General features: G+C 45.5%; 1 protein-coding gene across 3 annotated transcripts in view; it reads left to right on the top strand.

Annotated features, from left to right (window-relative positions):
- Positions 1 to 13,315, top strand: part of STK4 (serine/threonine kinase 4) — an 88,682-nt gene extending 75,367 nt beyond the window's left edge. For all 3 annotated transcript variants that reach the window (XM_025470187.3, XM_049100227.1, XM_049100228.1), the window contains one exon: positions 9,338 to 13,315. In XM_025470187.3, coding sequence (XP_025325972.1) covers positions 9,338 to 9,496 — 159 coding nt within the window. In that variant the 3' untranslated portion in view covers positions 9,497 to 13,315. The remainder of the gene's footprint in view (positions 1 to 9,337) is intronic.
- Positions 13,316 to 20,033: the final 6,718 nt, after the last annotated feature.

The following is a 20,033-nucleotide window of genomic DNA, read 5'->3' on the forward strand; positions in this document are numbered from 1 at the left end:
ATTTATAAACTAATGTAGAGCTGCTCTTAAAATAGAATTTTTCTTAAAGAGTATTATCAACAACAAAGACCAGAGTGAATTTTTATGTCCATTTTCCCTTGTAGCTTTTTATTTATTTATTTATTTATTTATTTATTTATTTATTTATTTATTTATGGCTTTATTTTAATCATGACACTGGATGTGCTATTCATTTTGATTTTGGCATGCATGGGTCAGTTTGGAGTGATTGACATAGCCTTATTTAACAAACTTATATTATACTTTTAGGTTTATTTATTGATTACATATTTCCAAAGCTTCTTGAGGGAACCGAATAAAAAGTCAGTTATAATTTTCAAATAAAGATTAGGGATATGTTTCTTTATTAAATATTTATTGAGAACTCTTTTCTGCTGCCCTGACTCTCTGAAAATATATTAGATGTAGTTTGTGCTCTTAAATAGCTCCCACTTTAGGGAAAGGAAAAGGTAGTTGGGAAGAGGGAAGAGTTAGAGCTTGGACTGGATTGGAAGGTTAAATGGGCATTCCCTTAACTGAAGACAGGATTATATTCAGCGGACACATCGAGGTGTGAAAAAATACAGTGCCTGAAGGAATTCTGAGTAGCTATTAGTAATATGAGATATGAACTCATAAATGTTTTTGTTTACTTAACCTAATTTTATCAATCCTCTGTATTTCAAATGCAATAGATATTTGAAACAAGATTTGCATGTCATTTAAAAATATTCGACAATTCAGACTTTGTCCTAAATTAGAATGAGTGCTCCTTCTTTGCACTATAAATGCATATGTTTTTAAAAAAGGCAAGGCCTTTCTCTCAGAGACTGACCATGAGGATTCTTTCTTGCTTCCTTGACGCAAGGTTGGCTAAGGCTTTGCCATTAGACATACTACAGCACATAGCTTAACTCCACCGTTTACTTAGCAAATTCCTGTATTTCTCTAAGTCTCAGTTTCCACATCGCTAAAAGGGGATACTACTACTTATTTTGTGGACTGTTCTGAAAATTACAGAAATAATGCATGTAAAGTGCTGAGTACGTAGCACTCAATTAAAGCAGCCCTGATTACTGTTAGCAATCATGAGTCACTTAATAACACCATAGACTGTAGCTTGTTTTCAGGATTTGCTGACCTCACTTTGCTCCACGTCTAGTGTACAGGGATCCTGCTGTATGCTTTCTGCCCCCCGCACACACACACACCTTTACTCACCCCCACCTCTATCATCCCTGCTCCTGCCCCAGCCAGGCCTGGTACATGTGTCTGACACTGAACAGGTACTCCCTACATCTTTATAATTAAATATATAATGGTAGGCAGCAGCAATGCAGTGCCTCTTAACAGCCATTATTCTTCGGTATTTGAGGTATGAAAGCTCCTTATGAGTTCTTGCTGTGGAAAGCCAGAGGCATGATGGTAGGGGAGAAAAGCTGGGGTTGGTCAAAACTTACTGTTATAAAACTCTCAGAACAAAAACAACAACAAAAGCAGGAGCATTGTGATTTTCAGGGTAAGTTGTGAAAGTTCATGGCAGAACAGAATTGGAGTAAATCTAAGCATGCAAAAGTACTACCTCAGAAATTAATTTTGTCATGTAAATTGAAGGATGATTTTTGATAAATCACAAAAACCTAATAATATGCAAATATAAACCTTATGAACTTTGTATTATAGTGAAACCCCATTATTAAAAAAAAAACTTTTGCTTTTTGTTCTTTTGTTTATACCATATATTAGAGTGCATCCTGCACACCCACAAACACGCACATGTGCCCTGCACTGCGCCCTGTGGGCGGGAGGCTCCCTGTGCGGCCATCAGGTTGTTTGAAGCTAGTCTCCTGAGCCATGTCAAAGCTTGTGTCATTACATCAGGGGCCTGTGTGGAGTCAGATTTCTTTGTTTTACCCAGGCTTAAGGTCTGCGCTTCATTCCAGTCCTTCTGGTAAATATCTTAAATACATGCAGCCATGTTTTCTTTGGTTGGAATTCTGGTGAACAGTTCCGTGGATTGAGAACGTGGAAGTTCTGATAACAATTCCATGGGTTGATTCCATGAAAGTAATCATAAACTCAAAGTGGGATCGAAATAAGCATTAATACTAGGTTTTTGCATTAGAAAGATTTTACAAGGGGCTGATGGAAGCATGATTTGGCATGACCATAATTTGAATCAGAGGAAATTTCCCACAAGATTCATTTAAACAGCAAGATCTTTTGAAATTGAGTGGCCTAGTACTTACTTCACCTGCAAGAGTTGATATATGATTGTCAGCTTGCTTGCTTCTCTGCTTGGCTACCTTCTCACTCATCTGCTGAGAGATTACCGCATCACCTGAGCATCTGACTAACTCCCCTCTCCCTGGTCTAGAATCCACATGGCTAGATAGAGACAGATTCACATCAGTGGAACTAAAGCAACACCTTAGATGCTTTTGACTGACCTTAGTACATTTTCCCTATTGCACTTTCGCTGACCTTCTAGTGGCTGGTGTTGAAGTTATGGAATGACATTTTGGTGGCATTGTTCAGCTCTCTCAAGCTTTCCCGTCGTCTTGCTAAATTCCAAAGGTGTGTTCTTTCCTCATTCTGGGCGACTATAAAAACATCACCTGTGACAGGGCATCAGCCTGACTCACCTGTCTAGAATGGATGATGTGTTTGAGAGACTGGTTGTAATAATGGATGCAGAATTATGAATGCGCAAGTATAGTGTGTACAGATTTGAGGCTTGTCCTTAAAAGCTTTGTCAAGTCTCTCTGATGGTTTTTGGGGGACATTGCATAACGCTACTAGTGCAATAGACTTCTGAGGTGAGTTTCTAGCAACAGAGGAGCAGAACTTTGAACCCTGTACCTTGGCTATGGGCCAGACCCGTTTGTTCATTGTGGGCCTTGTGTTTAGTGCATCTTGACTCCGCTCATGCATGATAGGCTAATTGTCACTCTAATGCCCATGAGTTACTTCTTGTAATGAAACTTCAGCTGGATCTTCCCACTTGTTCTCCAGGCTGCTTGAACTTAATGTAATTCGGAATTTCAGAGTTATCGTGGCTATTTGAGAAGAAACCAGTTCCCATTAGCCTTCTGTACTCATATATTCATAATGCTGGGAATCCATAATGCTGGGAATCTGAGGATTGTGCTGTGGTCTGGCCCAGAGGAAACAAGCCAGATTCATCTGATTTTGGGTTTCTCACACAGAGTTCACCAGAGGCCCCTCAGTATTTGTGGTATGTGTCCTATACCATATTGTGAGCCCATCAGGCTCAGTTCCTACAGCAGCAGCTGTATTACTTAAACATTATATTAACATTTATGTTACTTAAACATTTTCCCAAAAAGAATTTAAGGTGGTAGCTCCCACTGAACCACGTTCATTTTGGTGTGCACCAGACACTATGTTATAGACTTTACCAGCACCTCTGGATGTCACAACTTCCCCTGTTGGATAAATCCTGTTGTCCTCCATTGAAAAATGAGGAAAGTGAGGCACATATTAGGTGACTTGCCCAAGGGAAGAGCCCCCAAGAGCAGAGCTACAGTGGGACCCAGGTCCATGTGACTCAGAGCCAGCGCTCTTGCCTAAAACCTTGCTGCTTCTCCAACATATACTGCCTTTTACATTCATGTTGCCCAGTGGAGCTCCTGGCCCAGGCAAGTGGCTGGGAAAGTTGGTTGATTCCATCTGAATACTGTTTGGTAGCCTTGAATTGGGTCACTGCCCCTCAGCTGCAGTGCCTGGCACATAGTAGGCCCTTGTGCAGGTTTACTTGAGGAAAGACAACAAAGTAGACAGTACCATCCCCATTTTACAGATGAGGAAACCTGATCACAGAGAGGTCAGGTGACTTGCCTGAAGTCACCATTATTGCCCGCAGTGGCACTTTTGAATGCGAGGGCCATCTGATATATGTAATACCAGCCAAATTCGTGATTCTTCCCATCTTCCTGTGTTTATCACTAACACAGGCCTGTTTCCAGAAACCCTTGGGGATGGGGGTTACAGTCTTTTCCAGTTCCTTGCTGTATCACTTTGGGCAAGTTACTTTCTCACTCTTATCATTGTTTACTTCACTTGTAAAGGGAGGACAGGAATAATATCTACCTTCCAGATGAGTTGATTTTTGCAGACACCTGCTTCACTCAGTGCCAGACGCATGGCACACACGCCAGTAATGAACGTCTTGCCTCCGTGTCTAAGTGTAGCATCTCATAGTGAGACAGCATTGTATCCGGCTGAAGTTCAGGCTGAAAAAGTGCCCACTTTCCAGAGACCACAGCCTTGCAGAGAAATCTCACCTGCACTGCACATACATTGTTGCCTTTGCTTGCTCAGACATTGGACAGACATCAGACAGGGCGAAAGGTAACAGTGAGTGGAGTTGAGGCGAGGCGTGTGTTAGATAGTAGTGAATGCCTACAGCCACACAGCACCTGTACTGTCAGATTCAGAGCCCATCCTTGTCCATATACTCAAGACTGATGTGTTGATTAGCATCCAAGTGGTTGGAGGATTCTAAATAACCATGGTTAAGAGGCTTATTTTAGTTTCTCCTCCCTTCTGTGACCTCTCCCGGGAAGAGAGCAAAAAAATCCCTGTGCTTGGTCTGTTCTCTTCAGCATAACCCAACTTCATTAAGGATTAGCCTGTGACTCTGGTCTTGGCATGTTGTCTCATCCAGAAGGATCATGTCTTCTTTTGATCATCTCATTCTTTCCAGAGCAATAGTTCTTTTTTATTGGAATAAAAAATTAAAATGGACATGCCCGTCAGAGATGACTAAGCCATGGTTGGCGACTTGCTTCTTATCATCCAGTATCAAACACAGAAGTGGGAATCAAGGGAGCAGAGACTTCCTTCAATTTCAAAAGAATGTTGAGAGGAATAGAAGCCCTCTGAGGGCAGAACTCACTCCCTGTTCCACCCTGGGTCCCCACAGCACCTTGCCTGGAGCCCTGTTGCATATGGTGGCGCTCGGGAAGCTAGAAGTATCAGTGGCTTCCATTGTTATTTGACTGGAAACAAAGGGCAATTTATTCATTCCTTCAACCAGTATGATTTGCAGTATAGTGAACAAGACCAAGTAACCTCCGTCATAGAACTTTCGTCCCAGTAAAAGACACAAGTAAAAGAAGGAAATAAATGAGGGGCTGAGATAGAGAACTCGACGTGTCAGGGAGGCAACCTTTTGAGGGAAGATGCTCAGGGAAGGCTTGCTCAATTCTCTGAGGAGTTGCCCTCTGAGCTAAGGCCTAAAACATAAGGAAGAAAGGGGGACGAGCCATCCAGGCAGAGGATCAGTAACTGTGTAGCCCTTGAGACCAGAAAAAGTGTGGCTTGTCTGAGAATTTGAAGTTAAGGGTGGCTAGAAACTGTGAGCAGAGGGGAGAGTGGTGGGTGATGACGTCCAAGGGGACAGTGGGGCTAGAGATGGGGGGCCTTTGTAGCCCTGGTGTGCTATTGGATACCTGAAGTGCTGGTGTGCACTTTGATTCCAAGTGCAACAGGAAACATGAGGGGGGGGGTGATCTAGTTAATTTCTGTATTTTTACTTATGCTTGTGGCTATGAAATGCAGGTGGCCTGGATTGAGTTAGATAGAGATGAGATTGAAGGACGGGATATGGGCAGGGACCGCTGAGGGGAGGGAAGGGTCAGGGATGATTTTGTGCACCTGGCAGGAGGGTGCTATCACTCCCAAGATGGGGAAGACCGGGTTTAGGGGTAAGGGTGGGCTGGGACTTGAGAGTTTTGTTTTGGTTGGATTAAGGTGCCGGATTTCCCTGAGCCGATCTGGGACTGAAATATAAAGTAGGATCTGCCCTGGATGTGGGAACCTGGAGTTGCGAGGAGAATGCTGGTCTAGAGATGTCCCTATGGGTGTCACAGTATAGAGAGGATGTGTAAATGCTAGGGGACTGTCCTGCAGCTGCTGTCAGCAGCTCGAGCTCCACTGGGGGAGTGTTTGCTCCTCTAAGATGCTGGCTGCAGCAGAACTGGAGAACCACAGTTACTCTACTGTGAGATACCCACCTGAAATTTATTTATGCCACCAAGGACCAGGAAGGTGAGATGCTACTTTTGGCGCCACAAAACTATTCTGTGAGCTTGTTTTCAGAAAAATCCATATCTGGGGTGTGACTGAGGCATTAGCGGTGACTGGCTGGCTGTGTTTTAATGGGTCAGGTGTAACTTAAGCCCAAGGCCTGAGGGCAAGGAAATCAGTGTGAAGGTGGTGGAGAGCAAGCAAGGGTGCCCGGTGCCTCCAGATTAGATCAAGGGCAGAAGGACTGCAGAGAAATTGGAAACCTAGAAGCCTTGACCGGAGACAGGCAGCAATTACTTTGTGAGGGTTTTGCTGTGAGAAAAACAAGAACGAGGATGTAGAAGCAGTCTCATCAGACTTGAGGAATGACAAGAAACACTCGAGTAGCTTGAATGATGGTGATTGAGTCGCTCACAACTGTGAACTTTAAACCGGTGATGCTGGTGCTCATGATCTGTGGGTCCTCCAGAGAGAAACACTGAGTCTAACAAGACTTGAGGTCATCTCGGCAGCCTTCTCTTCCAAGTGGGGAAACAGAGGCCTAGGGGGCAGGGTGGTTTGTCTGAAGCCAGGACCACTTCCCCAACTTTGATGTCTTCATCCCACAGTTGATGTTTCATCCTGATGGATGATGAAGAGCAAGTCCCCCAATTCCCACCTCCCCTTCCTCTACTGTGCTTTTTCTTCCCTGTCCCCTGTCACCCTCTCACGGAAGAGCAATCCTCTGGTTTACGGTGTTCATTCTCAGGTCTCTGTCTCGCCTCACTGAAATGTAAGCTTCACAAAGGCAGTGATTGGGGGTTTTGGGTTTTTTCACTGAAGTATCCTGTGTGCCCTGGACAGTGTCTGGCCCCTGGTAGTTGTTCAGTGAATATTGGATGGATGGATGGATGGATGGATGGATGGATGGATGGATGGATGGATGAAAAGTATTTTTGTTTGACTATAAATAAATTAATGGATGCTGTGGGAAAATGCCAACCCTAAGGCATTGTTAGCCCAAAATAGAGTAGAATATTTTCTTTTTTACTTGTTTGATTCTGGCTTAGATCAGGGGTTACAGGAACAATTTGTTTATGGGAAATTAATTACAGACTTTTCAAAATATTAATAATAACTAGTGTTAATAACAGCAACAGTAGCAGTTATTAATAACTGTGGTGATAACTGTAATTTATGGAATGTTTACTGTCCGTGAAAGGCATGCCATTCTGTGCTACAGACGTCATACCCATTAACTCATCTGATCCTCATGAGAGCCCAAGAATGGTGGAACTGGGGTCTCATCTCCTGAGGAGGACACTGAGGCTCAGAGGTGTAGTCACTTGTCTAGGGTTGAACAGCCACTATGGATGAACGATCTGGAATCCTAAAGATTAATACCCCAACTACCAGTAACACTTGGTATTAGGTTTGGGGCAGTTTCTTTTTGGAGAAGAAACTGAAAAGGCCAAAAATAAGGCAAGCATTGCTCTTTGGAGAGTCCCGGGACCCAGAACACCCTCCAGCTGGTCTGAAACCACAGGCTGGAAACGAGATGTGGTTTTACCAACGCAGCTTTCCAGCATCCCCCCACTCTAGGCTCTACATTCTCACATCACAAAGAGCCTTTCGTCTTGAACTGTTACGCTTTTCAGACCACCTCCCTGAAGCAGGCCAAGGCAAATTCCTGTGGCGACAGGTACTAAACCATTCCTGGGGAGGCCACTGTAGCCCCTCACACTTGGTCACACCCCACCCTGGAAAGGAAGGGTGGACAGAAAGAGACTCCTTCACCTCCTTCATACACCACTTCCCTGTGGGGGCCTCAGGAAGGGGCTGAGGGACATGGTGATTCCATAAATCTCTCTGAAGACTTGAGTAAGCCTTTGAGTTCTTGGAACACTGCACCTATTAAACTGGTTATAAGCTCACGGAATTAATCACCACCCATTGTGGATAATGTGGGCTTTCATTCCCACCCATGCCAGCCAGAACTGGGTTTGCTTGGATTCAGTGATACTCCATACATACAGCAGTGAAACCACATGCTCCACAGCTGCAGACACAGGTTGAACATGAATAACACTTCTGGGCTCTGGTAAAGAGAGGGTTGTAGCATACACTGCATTCTTAAGCACCAGGCACTGTGCCAGTATCTTTACAGCCATGATATCATTTAATTCTAATAATAAGCATGATGAGGCATGGCTGTCCCATTTCTGAAGGTGAGGATGGGTGAGAGATAGGTGACTTGCCTGAGTCTCAGAGCATTGCAAGAGGCAGAGCCATGTTTTAACTACAGATTAAGTTGGTTCTCAAACCTGGGTTTTGCTACTCTGCTCTTCTGTGGTACCAGGTAAGAGCATGAACTTTGGAGCTTCACTGCCTGGAATTGAATATTGATTTTGCCACTTACTAACCACGAGACACTGGGCAAGTTACTTTACCACCCTCTTCCTTGGCTCGTTTATCTGTAACATGGGGATAATAATAATATATGCAAATCATAGGGTTGTTACAAGAATTAAATGAACAGACGTATGTAGAGCACTGAGTGGCACATAGAAAGCACTATGTTAGCACTAGCATTCGCTACTAGTTTATATATCATGTCCTCTTGTACCCTCTGGATGACGGACCCTTAATCTCAGAGGTTTCTAACTATCCCTCCCACGGCTTGCATCTCTATTCTCCAGACACTTGTGTAGGTAATCCATATGAACCACTTCAAGAAGTGGCTGGTGTATGATTCCCGATAAATGTTAATGATGATCAGTATGGCAGTGCCCAAGACACTGGGGGTAGAGGTGCGTGGAGAGGGGTAGCATCTGATCCTTAGTGAGCAGCCACTCTCCCTGGTACAGTATCTAGACAGAGACACAGTCACCATCCAGAGGCTCATCTTATGGGGGGAACAAGAACTAGGGCAAAGATTATTTTGTGTACACCAAGTGGCTGTTATTTTAATGTCCTAACAATGCATCAATATGCAATTCATTGAAAAGTTAGAGAGATGAAAGTATTACTAGTTAAGTTCTTGGTTATGGCTGAGTAAATTGAAGAGATTAAAAAAAAAAAAAAAAGAAGAAGAAGAAGAGATTAGCACTTAGAACTTGTCCAGGGATAAATTGTCTCCAGAGAGTTTGGGGCACACTGTGAATGAATTATCACTCTCTGGCTACGGCCACCCCAGACTGGGTCCGAGCACAGAGCCTTCCCTTCTGGGTGCCCGGACAGGCTGGGCTTCCTGGCTCTGCGCTGACCTGGGCTTTGTCATGACCGTACTTTCCCCTTCTTCTAGCTTAAAAGTTGGACGGTGGAGGACCTTCAGAAGAGGCTCCTGGCCCTTGACCCCATGATGGAGCAAGAGATTGAAGAGATCCGGCAAAAGTACCAGTCCAAGAGGCAGCCGATCCTGGACGCCATCGAGGCTAAGAAGCGGCGGCAGCAGAACTTTTGAGGGAGGCCCGGCCAGGAGGCCCGCCCGCACAGCAGGCCTCCGGTGAACCCGGGCTGCTCGCCACTCGGCTTGTTGGCCGACACGTCTGCCCCGTTGTTTCCCCACAGCACCTTCACCTTCGCGAACTCAGGACGTGCGCCAGTGGGAAGGGCTGCCTGCCATCAGTGTGCCGCCTCGTGTATGGATTTAAATTGGTCAGTTATGTTTTTCAAAGGATTCATATCGGCGCTTTTAAACTCAGAGTTTTAAACCCCAGGAACCAGAGACTCTAGGATGAGTGATAGCTGGGAAAGTGTTAAATGTTGTTTGTCTTTCTTCTCCCAATAGCTTTCAAAGGTTCTTTCTGGAAGACTTTTTAAAAATATATAAATATGCACATATATATAAATTATAACTGGATTCCCCACTGAGTGTGGTGGCATCTCTGTACAGGTACAGTTTTAAACAGTTGGCCTCTTTTCTGTAAGATTATGGTACTGTGGGACACGAGGGCAGGGGCACCGGGAGGCTCTTGGGGTCACTCAGCTCCCAAGAACCAACCTCACTCTTTTGCAGGGCTGCACTTAAAAATTTGGTTTGGGCCAGTTCTTTCCCATGGATTCAGCCTTGTGTGGGTCATCTCTGGCTTCTGGAGCTATGGACCATGTCCGAGGAAAAGCCTTGAGAGTTTGTGTATACTTCTCAAGTCCCAGGAGAAGTCTGGTATCCTCTTTGCAAACTGCCCCTTGTGGCTTCAATGCCTTTCACCCATCTGCACTCTCCCAACCGCCTGCAGTCACAGCACAGATACTGCCCAGTGCCTTAAGAGGAGACATGACCCAGTGTGGGGATGGGCCTGCCAGGACCTCTCCACAAACACGGGGCTGTGTGCAGTCCGCAGAAGGAGAAATGTTTTCAGAGTTCTCATTGTTCATGTGAAGATCGCACAGGGGCATTTTGCTCCACATTCCTTACAGACAGGGGTAGAGGGCATTGCTTTTGTGATCATTTTCCAGTATGTGACTATTTTCTTTTTTTATTTTACTGCTGAGGGGTCTGGAAAGGACACAAATATCAGACTAAGATCTGTTCTCCAGGAGGCTCCATCCAGCCCCGCAGAATGTCAGAGCTGGAAGGGACCACAGGCATCATCAGGCCTGACCAAGCCTCAGAGAGGGGAAGTGACAGAGTGTCAAAATCACAAAGCAAATTGAAGCAAGAGCTGGGACTGGACCAGAACTCCTCACTCCTGGGCCGCTGGTCCAAGCATTCCCTTCCCCGAGGGGAGAAAGCTCTGCCATTTGGGTTAAGTAGTCCCAGGGCACCCTACCAAGGGAAACTTGCTCTTGCCTGGTCTCCTCAGTGGAGACCCCCTAGGGAAGCCAGGTTCAGGTTTGGCTGGTCCACGAGCTCTGCAGCCTTGGCCGGACAGCAGACCACACCACGCGGGCAACCTAGGGCCGCAGGCAGATCAGAGGGCTGAACCATCCGTCTGTGGCACTGGCTCATGGCCACATGTCATGTAGTCCACAGCAAATAGAAGACAGGAAAGGCAGATGTCTGCTTATTTTTTAATAATAAAGATCTGTAAGGATAATGTAATTTGACTCCATAAGGATAGTGTAATTTGACTCCATAATTGCTTTTGCTTCCCAAACCTGGGAATCAATGGAGTGGCAGGGAACGTCCCTCTTCTCTGGCCAGATTCTGTTCTTTGCAATAAAAGCAAGTTTTAAAAAGTGTAAGAGGCAGTGGTTGGTCTGCAGGGTTTGGCCAGTTAGGCAGTTATGTGGCAGATAGAACAGAAGACAGTTGGAAGATCCCACTGGAATAACCAATGGCAGCTAGCAGGTGTCGACCACTGAGTATATGCCAGGCACTGAGCTAGGTGGGCTTTTTATATATGTCAGATCCAAACTTCACAAGAACTTCTAAGTTAAGTATTTTATCTCCATTTCATAGATGAAGAAATCAGTTGAGAGAGCGAAAGACCATGTATTTCCCAAGGCAATACAGCTAGTAAGTGACAGAGTCAGGACTCATAGCATCACCACATGGGACCAAGTATTTACTGACTTAAAAGGAAGACCACAAGTCTTTAAAATGAAGGGACCACCTTTTCTTGCACAGAATAAATAACTCCAGCTGGCATTTTTAGGTTGGGAAACGTCCGAGTTAGTAATCAAGTGTGACAGCCAAGTGAGTGTCACCAACCTCAGCATGGAGCGTGCTTTCCACCACACCATATACTGTGCTCGCGAACAGGCCTGCCTCAACCTCTTTCATTATAGAGAGGACTTTGCACTTGGCCAGACAGGAGGGGAATTGCCCATTTCTTCCTTCCTAAGCTAGATCCAAGTAAAAGAAGGTTTCGGTTTTTCCCCATAAATATTCTTGGGTCCTGAATCTTGATCCGGAGTTTATTTTGTTCTAGCAAAGGACACTGCTCACCAGTCTAGCTAGACAAAGCCCTCAGGCCAAAAGTCAATTTCTTTGGACCAGGTCCATTTCCTGACAAGGTGCATTTGTTTCTTGGTGACAGAAAGGCAGCGGGGCAAGTCCTAGTTGTTTTCCCCTTGAATGCTAACTCCAGCATAGGTCAGCGTGCTTTCTTTGAGCCCTGAGTGTTGGCATCTGTGACTTAAGCTCCCAGGGAATGCTGTTCCCCTCATCTGTTCTCTCTTTTTAAGAAATAATGACCCACACCTAATTGTATCTTTAAAAAAAAAAATCTCAAATTCTCTAAGAATATCTTGATTGCTTCCTCATCAGTAATTTTGAAGCAGATTTCCCTTGCTTTTTCCTTTGTCCCTTCTCCCAGCCACCAACTGGATGGATAGATGGATGAATGAATGTTTGGCTGGCTGGCTGGCTAGCTACCTAGACCAATAGTCAGAAGCAACTTAAGAGCTGTAGCCTTAACCCCTTGATACTACTGTGTATTCTGATCCAGGAAACCTTTAGCACCTGCCAAATGCCAGAGGTTTATTACACCATTCAAATTTCAGTAGCTCTTACCAATTTCAGGAATGAGAGAGGAGACATCATTATAGCTCCTACAGATATTAAAGGACTATGGAAAATGTCTTGAACAACTATGCTAATAAATTCAACAATTTAAATAAAATGGACAAATTCCCTTTAAGATACAAAACACCAAAGCTCATTCAGTAGATAATCTGAATAGCGCTGTATCTATTAAAACTTAATAGTTCTGGGAGATATAGGTATTATTGTCCTCATTTTACAGATAAGGAAACTGAGGCTCAGAGGGATAAAGTCTGTTGCTCAAGGCCATGCAACTAAAATATGGTGGAGCTCGGATTCAAATGCAGGTCTTCTGATTCTTATTCCAGTGCCCTTTCCAGCATACCACGTTGCCTCTAAGAATTGGAGCTCCTCAGCCTCCCATCCCATCCTTTCTTACACACTGTGTATTTCCATCAGGATTGTATTCATTGTATTTGGATTCTGTTCTTTTTTGTTTCTAGAGAAAAAAAATCTCTTCCACCAGCTTTCACTCGAACCAACTTGGAAAAAGCTTAAATGCTGTTGCTGATGTACAACTTAAAAATGTGAAGTTTGTAGCTTTAACTTTTTGTAATAAAAACTAATAACACTGGCTTAAGTGCTGACTTGAAATGCTATTTTATAAAGTTTGGATGTAAATAATCAATCGAGGTCAGCAGTTTGTATATGTAGGAGACATAGCTTCCTCCCTGCACCCCCCATTTTTTTAAAATTTGAGGTGCTTCCTGTGTGTTTTTATGTTAGAATTGTTCTCCCTCCTTCCTACACGTGGTCACCTTTGTTTTAAATAAACTGTCCTTTGGAACCCAAGACTTTCTTCTTTTTAAAAATGAGATCCTCCCTCTATAGCCTGGATAATCATGTTGTGAAGCTCTGTGATGCTGACTTTGTGGTGTGTTGATTCTAGAATCCAAAGCCGGGGAAGAAAGGGATAGGATAGGGAGAAAACTTTTGCTGATGCCTCCTGTGTGCCAGGTACTGAGCTGGTTGTCAGGGATATAAAGATGAACCAGACATGGTTCTTGCAGACCAGGTGGGGAGCTGGTCAAGCACCTTTGGGAGAAGGAAGTCCATGGGCCATGGACACAGGAGGAGGAGTGACCATCAACCCTGCTGGCATGTCCCACAAAGCTTTGCTGGAGGAGGGAATACATCCTGAACTTAAAAATGAGTGCAGGAGGGCCAGGTCTGGAGAAGGCAAGAAGTGACAGCATGAGCAGCCTATTGCAGAGGGTCCAGTGTGAGAGTGGCCATCTTGGTGTCCTTCATCCCTGTCTCTTGTTGCATGAAGCTGGGCCACCTGCGGCCCAGCATTCAGAGGAAAGCTGCCCTCATAGGGCCCATCCTTATCCAGAAATACTTCCCTCACCTGACCCTGGGTTCTCTTAAAGTTTACCCCAGAACAGAGAAGGAATAAAATTACACCAAACAGCATAAGGCTCTTGAGTCAAGTTGCCCTTTGGGGTTTAATACAATAGTCCCACAGTCTGTGTGCCCAACTGTCATGCCACTCTGTCATCCTTTCTGGGTGTGGGGGTTTGTTTCTTGTTGCCTGATTGACTCACCGCACTCCCTGAAATAGTCTGCGTGTCTTCCTTTCCTGTTACCAGCGCTGATGACGGGTGTTCCCTGTTGCTCAGATTGAGAACCTGAGGCCAAAAGGAGGGAAGGGGAGGTGAAGTAAACTCACATCTACCAAGCACTTCCTACGTGAGACTCGGGGCAGAGCCTTTTAGATGGTCTTACCTTTTCGCACAGACTCTGAGGTCTCTAGTACTGCACCCTTTCTGTAGATATGTGATTCTAATAGTATGCGGTACTGCCCACTGGGTAGTGTTCTGGAAATGTGGCAGAGTGGTTTTGTGGTAACCATGAGCGCAGGTTTAATGGGCAGAGGCAGGGATGCTAGATGTCCTGCCGTGCATTCTGGGACAGTCCTGCACCTGCTCAGCACCATAGACAAATCCCACTGGACATTTACGTTGGTGAGAAACTTGTTTATTAACACCTGATGCTAGACCAAACCTCATTTACATCTAAACACAAAATACTCTGTACAAGTAAGGTTTTACTGTTAATTTTCCAAGAATGAACCATGCAGAATAGAGACATTCATGGTTTTGCTTCATTTGGAGCTTTCCCGAGAGTTGCCAACTATCCACAGCAGCGGCACAGGCAATATTTGAGTCACTGGTGCAAGACAACACACAGATCAGTTTAGATTTACAGCTGTCACATTCACAGCAAGCGTGTGTCACATGTAATGAATAAACGATCATTTCAGAGAAGGATGAAGTGCCACAAAGAAAACAGTAGTGAGACTGTGAGCAATATGTGCACATGTGCATGTGTGTGAGTATATGTGTGCACACACATGCATGCACACATGCGCAGGGAGAGGCAGCTTTATGGGGTGATCCAGGCAGGTCTCTGAAGAGATGGCTTTGAAGTGAGACCTGAATGACATGAAGGAGCCAGCCAGGCGGAACACGTGGATGGTATACATTCCAAGCTGAAGGCACAGCAAGAACAAAGGCCCTGAGCCAGGCACAGAGATTGGATCTGTTGGAAGGATGGCCTCCATGCCTGGAACACAGCACACAAAGGAGAGGGTAGGTGGCAGTGAGATCAGAGAGGTGAGTGAGGATGAGCGTGCGGAGCCTTGTGGTCTATGGGAGGAGGTCTGGGTGTCATTCATGATGAGACAGAAGCAGAGGGAAGCCACCCCACCGTGCCATGTCAGGTGTGTTCACTCTCAGCCAGCATGCAGCCTTACAGTGTGGCGAAGACTCAAGTTTTGGCCATGTTGAATCTGGACTCAAACCCAGACTTTTGAGCCTGCTATTCATGCTGAGACCCCAACTGTGGCCTCAAATTCAAGAGTGAATCTGGTTTATGATCTGTACGCATATAGGCCACTTCCTTTCCTCTGCTCACAGTTGCTTTACCATTCCCAAAGAAAACCAGAGTGCTGCTGGATTTCTCTTTCCTTCCTATGCATTTCTAATTTTCCTCCTAGGATTTATTATGCCAGGCATTTTCACACGTTACCTCACTTGACCTTGGCATCAACACTCTGAGGTGCAGGTGTTATTATATCAAGACAAGTGAAGAAATGGGCTCAGAGAGGCAAAGAAACCCAACCAAGATCACACAACTTGTAGGTAGCAGAGATTCAAGTGCAAGTCCATCAGGCCTCAGGGCCCATAGGCTTTCCCGTATCCCACATGGTATCGCTCATGTTCTCCCATCCTATTCAAAGAATTGGAGTAATCCCCTGCCCGAGAATGAAGGCAACACAGGGAATATAGGGCCAAGAAGGCAATAAGGGAAGAGACCTGATGACCTCAGTCAAACCTCTGGATCCACCTGAACTTGAGCCATTGTGTTGTGTTTCTGTCACTTGTAACTGAAGGATTCCTTACCCATCCAAGAATGTAGGACAAGATGCAGGTGGGGGAGGGCTTTGGATACCAGTCTGAGTGGAGGAGGATGGAGGTCAACGCCAAAACATGCTCCATGGAGATCAAAGGTCCAATCCAGAGTCCAGCACCTGGTAAGTGGCAGGGCCAATGTTGGAATCCAGACCTGACTCCCTAACCAAGGTGTGAGAAGTTCCTGCCCTTGAACTCATGAATTTCCTGAAGGTTCTGAACCCACTCTGTTTGAACAGGTTAATCACCAATCTACATCTCCCCTCATCCTCTTGTTTTCCAGCAGACAAGATTCTGGAAGACACTGTCCTTTTCATCTCAAAAGGTCCTACCTAAAAAAAAAAGCTACCTTATAAGGTTAGCTTCTCCACTTACTAAATTTCCTGGAGAATTCTTTCCACACTCAGGCTCAGGGCCCGGCTGTCCTGGAATGTGAGATCTGGTAGTCATCAAGGATCATCCCAGCTAGCACCTGAGGGCCATGTCCAGAGTGGGAGGAGAAATTCATAACAGGACCCACATTTCAAAGCCACTGCCTTCGGTGGCACTTGGGGAGTTCAGTTTGCCAACCAGAGCGGGACCAGCGGGATCAGGTGCCTGGTGAGTACAGCCTCATATTAGGAGGCTTGAGCTTGAATCCCTGAACATTGAATCCTTCTGAACATCCCACTTTGGGTCATGGTTTCCTCAGTTGTCCAAAAATGATCATTCTATTTCATTGTTGCTTTGTGAGAAATATATGAGATAATGGGTGTGAAATCACGCTGTAAACTGTGGAGCGCCACGGGTTTGTGAGGGTGGTTATTATTGTTAGTTAATAGGTTACCTTCACTCTTGGGAGACCCAAGAAGTACTTCAGGAGGCCATCAGATCCCCTCTGACCCCCTTCTCCAATGTGAACACTCAGCCCTTACTTAAGCGAAAAAGCTCTTCTCTTCACAGAGAGACTCAGGTGTGACCTTGGACCTCCCTGGATCTCCATTTTCTGATCTATAATGTGAGGCGGGGGAGGAGAAGATCTTAAATTGGATCCTCCCTGAGGAACATTATGTCTCACTTAACAGGGAAATCCACACCCCAAGGTCATTGCAAGCAGAGAGAAGCTACCACAGACATCACATCCCAGAGCTGCCAACGGCATGAGCTGTCCTGTGTAGCCTCCAGATCCAGGGCCCCAGTTACTCCTGAGCACCTCTGGACGTCATCTGTCCATTTTATAGAAAATGAAACAGACCCAAGAGAGCGAGACTGCAAGGGGATGACTATGGGATCTGCCCAATACTCCCTAACTCTTCTAGAAATTACTCGATTCCCACACCAGCTGGGAGTTCACATGGTGGCTACCATGTTCTCACAGACCCAACCGTCTGCCACAGTGGAGTGATCCAGCAACCCCATCCAGGACAGGCCAGTCCGCTCCTCTGATGCATTTTTCAATTTGGAATTGGGAAGGTCTCTGGCGGAGGCACCACAAGATACGGAGCTAGGAGATGTCTGCCATGCAATCCAGAGTCTGTCTCTCTCATTCCTGGTGTCTGTTGTTGCTGAAGCCAAGCCACCTAGCTACCATTCCCGCTGCGTGGCTTTAGAATAGATATTTGTTGGTTTTGCCCACCCAGGATCCGTTTCCCTCATTTTAACTAAAGCATCCCACTTTTTCTTCAGGAAACTACACCTCCACCATCTGTGTTCTGGAGAGACCATCTGCAAGATGGTCTTCCTCCATCATCCTCCAGCCATGGGGTGGGCATGTGACCAAACTCATACAGTTAGACTCAGTTCTCTGGGAGTTTTTAGCTAGAGTGTTGTCACTTAGGCATTTTAATTGCAGGACCCCCTAACAGGATGATTCATGGGCTCTAAGTACCTCAATCTCCATATTGCCCTCATTCCTATCTTCCTCAAAGCCTGCTTGTTTAATCTGACTTTGATCCAATCTGGTGTCTATCCAATGCAGCCATTTTTTGCTTAAGGTTTTCGGAGTTGGATTCTCTTGATTGCAACCAAAGACTTCTAACTCAAAGAGAAATTGGAAGTAGAATGGAGTTCTCCAAATCCTCCAGGAAGTGGGGGGTATTAAAAGTGGCCTTTCCTGGGGCAAAACAGTGAGGTTGCTCCTGGTGCCCAGCCCTGGAGAGCAGTCCATGGGATACAGCAGCAGAGGGCTGTTTCCTGTATTGCGTGGTATCATTTGACCTCCTGTCACAGTTCAATTTTAAGGAGATGAGGAATGCCCAGGCTGTGGGATAGAGGTGGATGTAGGGAAAAGTCAACAAAGCAAGCTCAAATAGGTGTGTGTGTGTGTGTGTGTGTGTTGGGGGCAGGGAGAGAATGAAATGTAGAGCAATTCTATGACCACAGTGAAAGAACCTCATGACTTACTGCAGGGCTGAGATCTCCAAACACCAAAGTTGGCAACTGATGATGTAGGTGGCTGACTTGACCACCCTGCTACACTTTTATGTATGGCTTCTGACCCCTGGACCGGCCATACAAGAAGATGTGGGAGGAACCCAAGGTGGTCTCAAACACTGGCTAGAAGCAGTCTCCACCTTCCTTATAGAGGAAGCTTCCAAGTTCCTGCTTGCTCTAGCCACCCCTCAGGGCTGCATAGCTGGATGGTGGGGATGAGTTTTGGCTTGGAGGGTGAAAAACAGACTGAGTAGGAAAGAATCTTGGACCGTTACAGAACTACAAAAACTATTCATTGGTACCAGCAGAAATCTAGGGAATACTTGTGGGAACGAAGTTTTGTGGTGCTTGATGAAGGAAAGGGAAATGTAATGTTGGGCCAGATTGATCTCAACATGGATGTGTGGATCAGGACTCTGCATTCTCTGTGCTAGCTCCAGGAGCTGGCTGGGTTCTGACCATTGATGGATTGGCTAAAGCAAACTTGGACCAAATGCTGGCCCACATGAAATGAAAAAGGCCCCAAATCCCTTGGCATCATATAGAGGAAGGGACTCAAAGATTTCCAAAGACAGGAATGCTGGATTGGATTTATTTGGCGCCTCCTTCCCATAAATATCTCTATGGCCCTTGTTGAACCCAGAACACTTCACCTTTGCTGTGAGGAAAGTCTACATCAGGAGTGCTTGGTGAAGAGTTCCCTGATCTCTAAGGGAAGGAAGAATGCAGAGGTGTGGGAGGCCAGGTGTTGGCCTTTAAGTGCCTCAGAAATTAAGTGAAAGTGGTCATCAAAATATTCAGCAGGTTCTGGATGAGGCAGGATCTCTGCTGGAGGGCCCTGAGAAGGTAAAGCTGACCACCAATATTACTTAATTTGTATAACCAATAAAACATAATAAACAAAACAAAGCAAAGCAAAACAAAAACTGATCATCACCTAACACCTAGCCTTGATTTCATTTACCGGATGAAGGATACACTACTTGCTCTTAGGGAAGGTCTCTGCTATACTCTCACACCAGTGTAATGTGAACATTTCTCTTGTCTTCTCCAAAAGGGCCGTGGCCATTTACTGGGGTAACTGGGTGCTGAAGAAAGGGAAACACCCAAACCATTCAGGGACGATTTGGATGAAGAACTTTGAGCTAATACCAATTTCTTGGGTCTTGAGAGTACCACCATAGGTCCATCAACCATGTGAAAAATATTTTGAACTTTGTCTATGTGACTGGAGGGCTAGATCTCCAATATCTGAGTGATAGTTGGAAAAGATCCCCACATTGGCTCCCTGACCCAGGGAGGCCCTTGTAATATAAAAGGCCAATAGAGGGGAGCCCCGGTGGCGCAGCAGTTTGGCGCTGCCTGCAGCATGGGGTGTGATCCTGGAGACCCGGCATCGAGTCCCACGTCAGGTTCCCTGCATGGAGGCTGCTTCTCCCTCTGCCTGTGTCTTTCTGCCTCTCTCTCTCTCTCTGTCTATGAATAAATAAATAAAATCTTTAAAAAAATAAAATAAAAGGCCAATAGAATCCAAGTGAACAACTGTTTCGAAATAGAAAACTCAAAGCAGTACCGCACCTTTGGGGAGGCTGCAGAGACAACCCTCCACCAAAGACCCTGGAGGGTGATGACTCCCATCAGAACACCATTACTTCCCGTTTGGCTGGTGCAAAAGTAGATGT

Source organism: Canis lupus, chromosome 24 (genome assembly GCF_003254725.2).
Source record: "Canis lupus dingo isolate Sandy chromosome 24, ASM325472v2, whole genome shotgun sequence".
NCBI lineage: Eukaryota > Metazoa > Chordata > Mammalia > Carnivora > Canidae > Canis > Canis lupus.